Source organism: Pituophis catenifer, unplaced genomic scaffold (assembly GCF_029215685.1).
Source record: "Pituophis catenifer annectens isolate HBS135680 unplaced genomic scaffold, rPitCat1.0.hap2 SCAF_3, whole genome shotgun sequence".
Lineage (NCBI taxonomy): Eukaryota > Metazoa > Chordata > Lepidosauria > Squamata > Colubridae > Pituophis > Pituophis catenifer.
The window spans coordinates 117,191,651-117,206,193 of record NW_027256883.1 but is presented as its reverse complement, the minus strand read 5'-3'; the positions used below and the strand labels follow the sequence as shown (position 1 = coordinate 117,206,193).

At 34.7% G+C, this 14,543-nt stretch overlaps 1 protein-coding gene across 1 annotated transcript in view; it reads right to left on the bottom strand.

The window, feature by feature from the left end:
- Positions 1 to 6,104: 6,104 nt before the first annotated feature.
- The window catches only part of PLA2G4A (phospholipase A2 group IVA), a 53,621-nt gene continuing 45,182 nt past the window's right edge, over positions 6,105 to 14,543 (bottom strand). Inside the window, exons 15-17 of the mRNA XM_070939291.1 lie at positions 12,774 to 12,969; positions 10,787 to 10,944; positions 6,105 to 6,438 (exon numbers count right to left, since the gene is read on the bottom strand). Coding sequence (XP_070795392.1) covers positions 6,310 to 6,438; positions 10,787 to 10,944; positions 12,774 to 12,969 — 483 coding nt within the window. The 3' untranslated portion in view covers positions 6,105 to 6,309. The remainder of the gene's footprint in view (positions 6,439 to 10,786; positions 10,945 to 12,773; positions 12,970 to 14,543) is intronic.

The window sequence follows — 14,543 nt, the reverse complement described above, 5'->3', positions numbered from 1 at the left end:
TTCTGGACCAGTTCTAATTTCCAGATAGTCTTCAAGGAGTGTGCCATGATCTCCTTCATTTACTTGCTCCTTGCTTCCTTTCATTCTTTAAGATCACAGTCAGATATCAATACTGTTAAGCAAATCAAGGCCATTCAAGAACACTCAAAAAGCTGGGATTGTGTCATTAGTTTCAGCTGATGGGGGACTCACAACATTCAAGAATATCATTTTTTTTCAGCTGTAACAAATGTAGTCATACAACAGATTTTGAGGGTTGCATGCATGTATGTTCTATCATCCTAGCATGAGAAAAGCCTAACTTCTCTCTGCCAAAACAACAGACGAAAGTTCTGATGCAGTTAAAGAGAATAGTTACAAGGGGCAAATTCCAAGAGCTTTAGGAAATGTCTACTTATTACTGTGCTGCGCAAGCAAAGATGAGAAACATGTTTATGTAACCCGGGTCAGCAGTTCTATAGTCCCTTTTTCCAGAATGAATTGACAATAGCCAACAACTATAGCATCTGACATTTATACAAAAGATGATTATATTTCTTATATGCTGTTGCAAAGTGGGATGAAGGAATTTTTTTTTTTAAAAAAAAGCAAAACTCCTTCCAAGGATTCCCCCATAAAAATATTTAGAATAGGCTATTACTAATCGGGATGTATTGTATTATATTAACCTTTATTGCAAAATAAAGAATTCAACAAGTTAGCAGCAGATATAACCAAATAAAATAACATAGTTTACGGCAAGATCATTGATGCAATCCAAGGGTGTTTGGTTTTACAAACAGTGTAGCAAAATTTGGCCACATATATAAAAACTGAATCATACTGGTTGGATAAGATCCAGTTCGGTTAGTTTTTTTAATTTACCATAATTCGATTTAGCTGGAGAATTCTTAGCCTTTCTGATCTACACTACTAACTTCAGTCATGCTCTACAAAACCTAGAAAAGAGGTTCTCTGGGTTGAGCAAACCTATTTCTAAACCGTGGTTTCCAATGAACCAACATTATGTTTCCTGTAATACAACTGTATAACAAATTATGGAAATGTGAGACAGTAAATTTGATAGTCTATAATGTAACCACACAGTAACATTTATTTAAAGCAGTAAATAATAATGTCATGGGACAAAACAGATGATATTCCAAGTATTGTTAAGAAAGGGACATGAAATGTTTTTATGCATACAAGGGACAATTCATTGTTAGTCTTGTGAACCAATTAAACATTCTAAATAAAAGAAAAATGAATGATTTAATATGTTGCTGGTTTTACTTAAAATATATGTATTAAAAATAAGATTATATCACATCCTTTGTTTTCACAGAAAGTTTTTTAAAAAACCAATAGAATCCTGTCATGATTTTAAACATCTAATTCACACTATCATAAAACAGTTTAAACAGTATGACAGATCTTTTGGTAAAGTCTTAATAATACAATAGATGCTAGAATAGCTATTAAATGAAGTAAGCAACTTAATTTTTTATGTAAAATTAATTTATTTCCTTTTATGTAAAGGAAAATGAAATAATTAAATAATTATTTTACAAATCCAGCAACTATTGAATAAACAGTCTTTAAAATTGGGAACTTTATAACTTTTTAAAAATATACTATAGAGAATATAATATAAAAAACAGATTACTGGCACTAAATCATTCTATTTATAAAGTGTGAGTTTTTCCAGCAAAGAGCAGGCTCAGAGCATTCCCTTATTCTTGTTTTAGATCTGCAATTAGCAATTAAGACATAGCTGTGTAATAAGAGATTTAAATCTTATGCAGATCAAATTTAACTGAAATGGCTTGTCCCACAATGAAAATAAATCAACAAAAATCACTCCATCTTAATAACTATAACCATGCTGGAACAGAGGTACATCTCCACCAAAGGAGATGAACTTTTGTCAGCAGAATAGAAAGTAATGTTCAACGTAGATGGAAGTTATAGTTAAATCTGCAGGAAGTTATATAGGAAGTACTATAGGTAGTTCTTGCTTAACAATCATCAAAATTATGACAGATCCCCAAAAAACTACTTTTGACCCAGTTTCAGAGATCTGATGGCAGCACACAACAGCCCCATGGTCACATGACTGCATTTTGGGTGCTTGGTAACCGGCTTGCCTTTACAGCCTAATGCAGCATTCCATAATCACATGACCACTACAGGGTATGCTGGTTTCCAGTCTTTTCAGTGAGTTTCTGGAACGTAATACCCATAGAAATAGATGGATTTGCTTAACCTCAGCATTCATTTATTGATTGCCATATTTGTTTAATGAGGCCACTCAGGAAGTCATTAAAAATGAAGGGAACCATATCTGAACAATCCTGGCTATCAAGATTTTGGAAATTACTGATGGCACCCACAATTCTCCTTAGGATGTCACTTTAAAACTTTTAAATCTTATTTTAGCAAGGACTTACTGGAAATATGTATGTATGTATGTATGTATGTATGTATGTATGTATGTTAGGGTATGGCTGGCTGATGAGAGCTAAAAAGCTTGAAATAGATCTATACTAGTCTCCCTTTATTTCTTTATCAGCAAAAATATATTTGGTATAAAAATGGTTTGTCGTGAATGCGACTGCTTGAGGGCTCCTGGATTGGAGCTGAAAGGCAAAAGGGAGCAGAATGCCCCCTCCCACATGTTGGGGTAGACCAGGTGTCTCGGTAAACACTTTCTATATACATATATATACATCTATATATAAGATATATATATATCTTATAAATTCTCCATTACAGAGAGCAAAACATAAAATTATTTGCAGCATGTAACAAATCCATACTTCTATTATTTATATAAGCCAAACAAGGAGAACACTTCAAGTATAATACAATGAACTAATGAAAGATTAATATTCCTGAATACCGTGTTGCATAAAAACATTCAAAGAATGGAATTAGAATTCATTTCCACATCTGACATGATTTTAATTTTCTCTCGGTGAAGAATGTTAGTTATCTGTTATTTTTTTGGGGGGGAAACCCCACACAAATGATTATTTTTGCATATTTATTTGCATTCATCAGTTATTTAATTCTAAGATACATTGGCTGTAGAATGGCATTGGCTGAAATATTAATCAGTTGGCAGTATAGAAATATAAACGTTAAAATCTATGGCTGAATTCAGATCATGTATTAAGAATCCCTGATGTTTATAATATATAAACATTTAGTAACAACTAAATCAAGAGGGCAAAAACAAAAAAAAATGTGAATATAACCCAGTTTTGCAGAATGAAATACTATTATTTAAATGCTTATATATGTTTCCAAAACAAAGAGGAAAACTAGAATAAATTTCTAGCAAAAACATCCTGAAAACTTTCTTAGAACCAGAGACTAGAGGGCAGGCACCAGTTAAAGAGTACATGGCTCACCATAAACTCTCTGAAGTAAAATCACGATCAACCATGGAAGTAACTGGATTACATCCATTAGGGAATGCTATCTCGTTCAATCTATCTTGAAAACAAAGCTCTAAAGCATGACCCTTCAGTTGATCTTTTGTTCCCGTCTCCAGGGGCATTAATATTTTTGTTCTGAGATCAACACAAGCTTTGAAACAAAGCATTTTAACAGCCAAGGATCATTAGTTTTGAAACGGCATAAAAGTAGGAAAGGTCTGATCATACATATTTGCAATAATTGCCATTGCAAACTGCTAAAACTTGGCAAAGAGAATCATGTTACTTTAAGAATGTATATTGGCCAAATATGAGATCACTTCACAATATTCCAGTCAAAAGCAATGCAGTTACTGTAACTTCTCATCTTCCCGGCACTTGAACAATACACGTTAGACAGCAAAAATGTCATTGCAGGTACATATGTCTGGTCATCGTAAGGGTTTAAAATTCTCTTTTGTGTAGGAAGGGAGGTGCCAAAAAAATTATTAAGGGAAGTCAGAAGGGAAGTAAAGGCTCTTGTGGGGAGTCAATTGGTGCTCTTTGGTGCCTGAAGCAAAGAAGAAATAGGGACAAATTAACTCTGAACAGATTTTTAGATTTCTCAGCAAGGAGTAGTGCATACAAGATGAATAATTACATATTGGATTACATTTCTGGTTCAGTGGATATAGTTTGGTCTTTAACCTATTTGAGATGTTTAAGAGACCAGTTTAGAAATTGGAATGTCATCAGTTTTAATCCCATCTTCAACATGAAGTCAATATTTGAGGGATTTTAGGCAAGTCACTCTCAGCCCTAAGAAGACAATGGCCAATGGAAAAACCTTCCCAACTCCTGCAGGGAGTTATCCAGGCATTCACTAGAAATCAAAAGTTGATTTAAGGTACAAACCCACGCTAAAAAATACCCATCAGCATTTTATTTATGTATTGAATTTTTATACCTGCTCAACTCAGTGTCATTTTTTCATCATTTAATCTGTATTTTTTTCCTGAGTGCTGGACTGAGTTGCTCATCCAGATTTAATTATTCAGGTACCAAGCAGTAGCATAGCCCATCTTGTAAAGATTTACAATCATAAGCACAAACCAGCAAGGAAAATATAAAGGGATTTTCTGTTTTGTTTGAAAAGGCAACTCCATAACTACCCTGTTTCCCCCCAAATAAGACATCCCCTGATAATTAACCCAATTGGGCTTTTGAGCTCATGGCAATAAGGCCAAGTACTTATTTCAGGATTCAAAAAAATATACGACAGGGTCTTATTTTTGGGGAAACACAGTAAAACAGATGGTGCAGTCTTTTCATGAACAGCAACATTGTTCTGCCAAAGGGCACATCTCTATATTCCTGTTTGTTACTTGGATGGGAAGATAACTATATACACCAAAGAACTAAGAGAAAGGATAGGAGCATGATCTGGGAAGGACTGGCTATAGTTTGGCTCTGAAATATCTCACACATTCCATTAATTAAATAAATAAATATAGAATTATGATTTCATAGTGTGGCTCATACACAATACCAAATTGGGGGTACTGTGTATTGTGTATTTAGCAAGCCATAACAGGCTGACATATTCTTTTATCGTAAGGCATAGATTCATGGATCAAGTTATGCTAAAAAGAAAAACAAAAGAATCCCCCATTGTGATTTAGAATTACGCAGATTGCAATAATGACAGATGGTTGCATAGGACAGGAGTGTGATAGAAGAAGAAAGGAATCTATAGTGTTTAAAAATAACTAGGTTTGCAAAAAAAAAACTTTTATGCAGAATGGTTTCCGATATTTTAAGGCTCAATTGGCAATATAAATAATTGTAACTACGTCCATACCTGGGAAAGGAAGCCACTCTTTGTTTGAATAGTTTAAGTTCCTTTATAGAATGTACAACTTTACTTAAAAAGAAATAAACACTTTTTTTAAAAAAAGTCCCTGTCCTTTAACTAAATTAAACTAAGTCAAGAGTCTACTATGTTCAATTATATAAAAATTCAACAACAACAAAATAAAAACCAAGCTATATATTAATATCCACCTTATTTTGTTTTTGATGTTGTTAAATGAATGGATGGTGGAGATAGGTTTAGATTTTTAACACTCATCTCACAGTGATACAAACATTTTTATATAATTGGGAAGAACAAACCTTCATGAAACAATTTACTTAAAATACAGCATTCAAACAACCACAGAGTATTGACATCAAAAATGAGAGTACTGTATTCTTAAAATAACAGTTCCTCAACTCAGCCTCTAAGTACGCTAAGATTACTGTACAACTTCAAACATGTTAAATAAATCAATATATTTCAGGGGAACCTTAAGTGTAGAAGTGTTTTTTTTTTGTTTTTTTAATTTGATTTATATGCCGCCCTTCTCCGGAGACTCAGGGCAGCTTACAATGTGTTAAGCAATAGCCTTCATTCTTTTGTATATTTTATACAAAGTCAGCTTATTGCCCCCACAAACTGGGTCCTTTAAAGGAATGAGGAGAAATATACAAGAATAACCGGGTCAGAAGATTAATATAATCTGAAAAAAAACCAGTTGAACCAATTTTTTAAATTTTACTTTATTTTACCATTATTATCTACTATGATGCTTATGAATTCTATTGTGTTAAGTATTCTACTTTGTCCTTTTTTCTCCTTCTTCCTTTATGTCTTATTTTGGATTTATACTGTACGTGTTATTAGGTTTCTAGCTGAAAATAAACCTGCTATCATTTTCATCATCATCATCATCATCATCATCATCATGGATGCAATTGAATTCCTTTATTTTGTAATGATCCATTCCCAGAGGATTCTTTTCTGCATATAGTCTATTTGATCAATGCAACAATCCTTGGCTCTAAGTAGCAAAATTCGTATTGATCCTTATGTGTGGTTATTGCTTTTAGCTTTGTTGAAGTATCTCCTTGCTTCAACATTGCTGAGTGATACAGAACAGCGTGATGGGTTCTGCCTTCTATACTCAATACTGTCTGTTATCACTTCTTTGATTACCTGTGAAGAAAGAAGCAAAAACAGCATCAAAACTGTACTAGTGGTAAAAGTAGAATACCCTGCATTTTCTGTTGTCTAATTATACAAGTATCAGTATCAAACAAAGGATATAATGTTGTTCTGTTTTGTAATTTCCTTTTCTTCACAGGATAAAACCTTTTAAAAAGTATCTAAATTTGCTGCCATATATGCTCTGCCTGCTTACAGAGGAATATGTTCCATTAATCTCAGTGGAACCTTCCTTTAAAGAGGTACTATGTTTTCCCCAAAATAAGATCAGGTCTTATATTATTTTCTTGATTCAAAAGATGCATTAGGGCTTAATTTCCAGTTATGTCTTATTTTTGAGGAAATACCGTACTAAATGTGTCTGTCTGGCTGACGATCTTAACTGGGGCTTATTTTGGGGGTAGGGCTTATATTACAAGCATCCTGAAAAATCATGCTAGGATTTATTTTCCAGTTGGGTCTTATTTTTGGTGAAACACGGTATCTATCAGATTTGCACTGTATACTTTTTACACTAAACGAATAAAAGATCAATCACATTAAAGAAATAGTTTCTGATGGAAATATAATGATCCAGTTCTCTTTGTGTATATTTGTTTATACGCATATAAAGAAACACACATACATTTTCCATACATGTATTACAGCACATGAATAATCCAAAATTCCTTTTTGAGTCTTTGAATGTGAAACACAAGAGAGTCCTAAAGAGTTTATGCACACGCCCAAGTGTGCATAAGCCCCCCCCTCTCCCTCCCTTCCTCTCTCTCTATGTATAAATTGCTGCAATCTTCTACTTTCTGAAATAAAAAAGAGGAAGGCATTTTCTAATATATACTGTGATACCAGAAAGATGACAGATTCTAGCCACGATCCAAAGTTAATAGCACAATTTCATAAGTGCATAAACACAGCAGCAGCAGCAAAAATTCCTTCACATATCTTTAATGCAAGTGAAGGCTGGACTTATTCCACCAAGGTATGGACAAGATAATATATGCACTGATCTTGTATATCCTTTGGGGGCATTTTTCCCTTCTTTCAGACATTATGTTCATAGTTTAATATCTGGGACTCCATTTTCAGTTAGAATTACTTTTGGCTAAGGAGATTATTTGAAAGGTGAATGTATGCAATAGCAAAGACCTGGATGAAAATATTATCATGGACAATCATGATGTACGATTTTATAATTTATGCTTTTTGTTTTTAATTTGTACACAGTGTGTTTTTTTTAATGGAGAATGAAATTTAACCACTAGATGGCATCTTTTAATCATAATATACCCAACAGTTCCAACTTTTGCAGAAAAAGTAATGTTAGTAATTACTAAACTGTCTAGCAAAAAAACCCCTTCAACTGTATTTTACATATAAAGACTGTGATTTTGTCCAGGAGCACAACCATAAACTAAGTTTCCCAGCTTTTCCATCTAATCATTCCTCAATTTTTCTGTTTTGTGAAAGAGACCTTCAAATCAACTTCTATTGCTCAGAGTTGCCTGAAACCATGAGATTGGCAGCATATAAATTTAATTAACAAATAGATAAATTTCCCTTGTATTGAACATGCATCAACATGTCCATATGTGGAATTTCTATGGGGAAGGGAGGGTGGGTTACAAAATGTTAAATGTAACAAAAATGTCATTGTCTATGCAAATGGAAGTCATGTGCCTTCCTTTTCCTCTTCAGTGAAACATTAGCAAATTTTCTGCTTTTTCATAAACAAAGTTATATCTTTCTGCATTCTGTAGAAGGAGTTCACCATGCAATTTTGCCCAATATGCATTAATTAGAAGCTCTACTTGTTAATAAAGCTTAACAGGTAAATTCATGGCCAGAACTGACTTAAGCCTACAAAATGGATTTCTGAAATTAAAGTAATAATGAGAAAGTAAGGTTAGAGCAAGGAAAAACAAGGTGCTTTTAGAAATTTACAAATGAAACCTCATCTGAATGGATTAAGTTAGGGAAAGAACCTAGGAGGAGTACAGGCATCACAGAGATTTGCATAATTTGAATATTTATGTTTGCCTATGTAAACAAAATACGATGAAGTCATAATCAAATGATATAAATTATGCTTATTTGCATGATGGCATCATTAAGCAAATAGCAGAAAGTTGATGTGCTGCCTGGGAAGTCTATTGCATCAAGATGTAGTAAAAGAAGGCTTCATTGCATTTGGAATAGTGAACAACTTTAGAATGCAATCTAAAAATATTTTGATACATGCTTGACTGTACCTTCTACAGCAAATAAGAAAGGAGAAGCACACTGAGCCTGGATTTGGAATTTTGTCCAATCCTTAAACAGCAAATCCACAATAAATTGCATTATCATATGGGAGGGGCTGAGTGGCGCATAGGCACTGCATTCCAAAATTGTTGCCAATTACTACTCCCATAGGTAACTGGATTTTCTTGTTTTTCTTTGAGGACGTTTTATTTCTCATCCAAGAAGATCGATACAACATCATCTATCTCTAGTCTACAACACAGTCCTTTCAGCAGTTACAAGGAGACTCCACACCCATTTGCACTGGTCAGGTGACCCTGAGGACACAGATAAAGCTCCAGGTGGCCTCAACAATTCTCTAAAAGAATGCAAATGACCAACTGTGTGCAAGGAGTATAAATCCTTCCCCACCATCCAGTTAGAGTTGAAGAAGCTTCTTGGATAAGAAGCAAAACGTCTTCAAAGAAAAACAAGAAAGTCCAGTTGCCTCTTGAAAAAAACACCTTTGGGAAAACTATGACCTGGATGACTGAGAATCTCCATAGATACTCCTCCCATAGGAATGCTTAGGGGAAATGCTTTCAGCCTCAAGAGAAATCCAGTCCCAGTCCACAAAGACCATGTGTAGGCTGATTGGAGACTATTGGAATTAAGGTCTAATGCATTTAGAGCGAACCAGGTTGAGATGACAATTATGTTTCCTTAATGCAGTGGTGAAATTCAATTTTTTTTACTACCGGTTCTGTGGGCGTGGTTTGATGGGCGTGATGTGGCTTGGTGGGCGTGGCATGGTGGGCATGGCAGGGGAAGGATACTGCAAAATCTCCATTCCCACTCCATTCCAGGGGACCCCATTCTCTCCCCACTCCTGGGAGAAGGATATTGCAAAATCTCCATTCCCACCCCACTCTGGGGCCAACCAGAGGTGGTATTTGCCGGTTCTCTGAACTACTCAAAATTTCTGCTACTGGTTCTCCAGAACCTGTCAGAACCTGCTGGATTTCACCCCTGCCTTAATGCCAAGATAATATTAGCCCTAAGAATATGTCTGCATCATTCTGAAATAGGAACATTCACAGTTTGGGGTGATAGTCATATTAAGAAGGAATCAATATAAAGCCAGTCCAAGGTTTTTGCCTGCTGCTTTTTAGAAGAAAGCAAAGATATAAGAATTAAGATCATCCCCATTTAAATATATGTTGCTGAACATCTTTCTATAAAAAAAAAATCAACGCCTCATTTATCTACAATTTATAGATTTGCAAGGAATATAGAAGGATTTTCTTGTTTAAATAATTATTTCTTAAATCCTAGCCTAGATTACTGAAAGCAAACAAAGAAGGATATAGATAGATAGATAGATAGATAGATAGATAGATAGATAGATAGATAGATATAGATATAGATATAGATATAGATATATAAATAATTTATTCTGTACTATGCTCTCACTGAATAAAAGAGCTGCCAATTATTTAAAAGTAGACATCATTTCTGTCTACTCATCTACTTTTCCAAACTGCTGAAGAAATAATAGGTGTAACTCTCTGCAGGACAAGAATCAGTGGAACTCTAAAGCAGAAAGCACTTCAAAGCAGCAACAGGAATCTTGGTTTTTCCCAAGCTTTGTTTGCAGAACTCAAGGCAGAAGTATGGACATTAACATACTCTTCCTTATCTCCCATAATTGAGGAAATTGTTACTTTTGCCCAATAAACCTATTGCGCTGGCATTGCCCAACAGCTTCAGTGATCATTTATTGTATTGTCATCTGTCTATGTTTAATAATTTTCTTTTTCCATCCCTTGCTCTCCAAATAATAATATGGAAACTGGGTGTTTTTTTTCCTGATGTTCAAAATTGGACCCACTATATACAAGTAAGGTATAGCAGAAGGATCATTGGCTGCGTTATTTAACATATACATTTTTATTTTATGTTATCTGGACCCATTTTCTTTCTGGTTTTGAAAGTGAAAAGGAATTATCTAGAAATTAATAACAATTATCAAGATAGAAGAAAGAACCCTTAAATGGTAGATATACGAATCATTGAATTCAACAGAGCATCTAAAAATTCCCTTGTATATTATACATACATCTAAGTTGTTAAGGGTATTGAACTCCATCAGATCGTGCAACCTGTTGAAAGCCTCATTTGAATACTGGAAGTTGAAGGTGGAGAATGGTGAGTCAGGATCATCAAAAATATCAAAGTCAGCGAAGTCTTTCTCTTCTTGAGTTTCTCTTGGAACACCTATCATTAGACAGCAAAGTAAAAGATATCTTAAGACCAAATAATTCAGCAGATGGGTATAGATTGCACGCAATTGAGTGTTTAATAACTGTGAATTTCCCTTGCAAGCTCCTCCTCCTTTCATTCTTTAAATTCCTAGGCACACTGAGAGTGCTACCAAGAATAAGCAATGGTTTCAGCAAAGTCAGTGAAACATTAATGAATCTTATTTAACCTTTGCTACTGTCTGAAATGGAATTTTGGCTTATTGGTTTCAGAATCTTATAAGATGCCATACACGTTTGCTCCAAAGATCATAAAGAGATAGAATGAAATAACAACTGAATATCAAGAATATAAAAATTATCTTAAAAAGGTAAAGAAAATCCATGTAAAATAATGATATATTAATCCAAATCAGTTGCCTGTAGATTTTAACTTCTGGTGTACAAAGCTTGACAAAGTTGGCATAGACTATACAAGCTATATCAAAAACTGACCAATATTTTTACAGCTGGATACCATATAGGTCAGTGATGGCTAACCTTTTTGCCGTCACATGCCAAAAGCCGGGGTAGCACAGGGGGCTCATATGCGCACGTGCCCACACCCATAATTCAATGCGCCCTGCTATCATGCATGTGTGCGTGCCCCCCCATGCTCCCCCTGCTTTTGGCATGCGATGGCACGGTGGGCCCAGTAGGCCTGTTTTTTCGCCTTCCTCAGGCTCCAAAGACTTTCTAGGAGCCTGGAGAGGGTGAAAACAGCCTTCCCCACCCACCCGGAGGCCCTCCAGAAACTGGAAACAGCCCATTTCCTGACTTCCAGTGGGCCCGGGAGGCCTGAAAATCAGCTGGCCGGCACGCGCATATGCACTGGAGCTAAGCTAGGGCAATGCTCGTGTGCCCACAGATATGGCTCCATGTGCCACCTGTGGCACCCGTGCCATAGATTCACCATCACGGATATAGGTAGTCCTTGACTTACAACCATTTATTTAATGACTGTTGGGTTTTCACACTGAGAAATGTTGCAGCATCCTTATGGTCACGTGATCAAAATTCGGGTGCTTGACAATTGGTATGTATTTATGACAGTTGCAGTGTCCTGGGGTCATGTCATCATCTTTTGTAACCTTTCCAGCTGGCTTCCAACAAGCAAAGTCAATGGGGGAAGCCAGACTCACTTAACAATTTCAGTAATTTGCTTAACAATTATAGCAATTTAACAAACTGTGGCAGAAAAGATCGAAAACTGAGGCACAACTCACTTAACAACTCTCTTGCTTAGCAAAGGAAAATTTGGGCTCAATTATGGTTTTAAGTAGAGGACTACCTGTACAAAATTTGGAGTGTGTGTGAAAACCAGAGATAATTGGTTATGTAGTCACATAATGCCATAAGTGATTGGACTATTTTTTGGGACAAGTTTTTTTTTTATTGTCTTAAGATTCTCGCGAATGAAGGATTGTTTTTAAATTGTTCCTCAAACATGCAAGAAATCCAAATCTAGAGTGCAATTGCATTGTTGGCAAAAATGTGACTTTATTTACATTACATTGCCCATCTGATCTAAATAAACTGATAAGCTAAGGAGTAATTTCTTATATTTGAAATTCATCATCCGTTGTGTAGACAATGGATATATATTTTAATGTGTTTGAAACAGAAACAGCTGTTGCAAAGATATTCCTACCTCCCTTTCCCAAAAAGAAAGACAGAAAAAGAGAGTAAATTCAGTGTTAAAAAATAAAATAAAAGAGCATAAATCTGTATAGAGCAAGGTTTATCTTACACGAAACTGATTGTTAGGTTTATTTTTTGTGGTAATGATGCTTTTCTGGCACTGACCTGGTGCTTTATAATTTCTGAAGTTAATATTGGCCAAAACAAAATGAATAATCGTGGGACAATCTATTTCAGATGCAGGATTTTTGGGCTTGAAGACATAACACTCTTTTAATCCTTCACGATCAAACACATTTGGGTCTATTTTCGGGAAAGGAAGGTTGTTCATTTTGGCCCATTTTTCAGCAAGTAAAATTTCCTAGAAAGAAAGTCATATTTTTTCAAGACACAGACATCATATAAAGGAACACAAGAAAGGACAAACTGATACAATCATGCATAATTGAGAGAAAGGAGAATAGTCTTCTATTGTTCTGACTGAATGTTGGAAGATGGAAAGATGCACATCACAACCATCCTCCGCCATTCATTTAGAACTGAACAAGCTTCTTGGATGAGAAGCAAAACATCTTCCAAGAAAAACAAAGTCCAGTTGCCTTTTGAAAAAGTCCCTTCAAGCCAACCATGACTCGGATAACTGACAATCTCCATAGACATATAGTCTTCTATTATTTTATTATTTATTTTTTAAATTATTAATTGAATTTATTTGCCACCCATCTGGTTTCGAAGTGACTCTGGGCAGCTTACAACATAAAAACATTAAAATCATTAGAAGCAAATATTTCTAACCCATAAAATGACAATACAAAGTAAAAACTTCATTGCAAAATAATGGTTCGGATTTCACATTGCACTAAGTGATAATGTTTAATCCTTTTCATCACATGGATTTCTCAGCTGGGCAAGATGTACCCGTACATACCACATTATTCTACCCAGAGGACAAACAATTGCTTTAGTTCCGTTTTTGGAAACTGGAAATCACATACTGCACCCTTTCTCATTCAAAACAAAGTCACCCTGCACATGCCATTGCAGATTACAAAACATATTCCCATATCTCCAAAACTACAAAACCACAGAAAACAGATAGCATGAATACCCACAATAGAGGAATGGATAAATGGAGTTCATAGAAATGGCAAAGCTGATCAAGTTGGTCAGGCAAAAAAATGATAAAAGATTATTTTTAAAGACTGGACTAAGTTTTTATATACTTTTTATATGGACTAAGAAAAGACTAATTTATGGATGTGGGGATTAGAAAGGGGAAAGAGGAGGAGAAAGAGTAAGATGGCAATTACTCAATAGAAAGAAGGGTGGAACTCAAAATTCTATGTTTTCTTTCTTTTTTCAGTTCTTTTCTTTTTTTATTTCCTTTTTTTTCTTATTCTACTGTTCTGTTTTTATATCTTTATTGCAATGTAAAATTCTAATAGTAACATATGTTAGAGAAACAGAACAAACAGCATGAAAAGACATTTTGTTAACAACAATTTTCATATTCTATCTGTAGACTTCCTGTTTTTAGGAGCTTATAATAATTTCTCACTATAGAAAAGCTGGAAATCAAAATAGCATCAACTCTTGCAGGTTGGCAATAACATCATTTCCTTCAGTTATCATGTCAAAGGAAAGATGTAAAAGCCAAAATTAAGGAACTGTCATCTAAATATAATTGTGAAGACAAGTGCTTAATTTTTTAAAGATGATGAAGAGACACTGTCATTGTTTTTATTTCTATTACTTTTTTGAGCTTCTAGTGGTTCATCCCCTTTCATAGGAAAATTATCAGAAATATAGCTCATATGTGATACTTCTATATTCAAATCAAATATAGGCATTTCTGTTCAACACTGTTTAAACATGTACTTTGCACCAATCTTTTGTTGTGAAGAGGCACAATGAGTGTAAAATACCATTAAAATT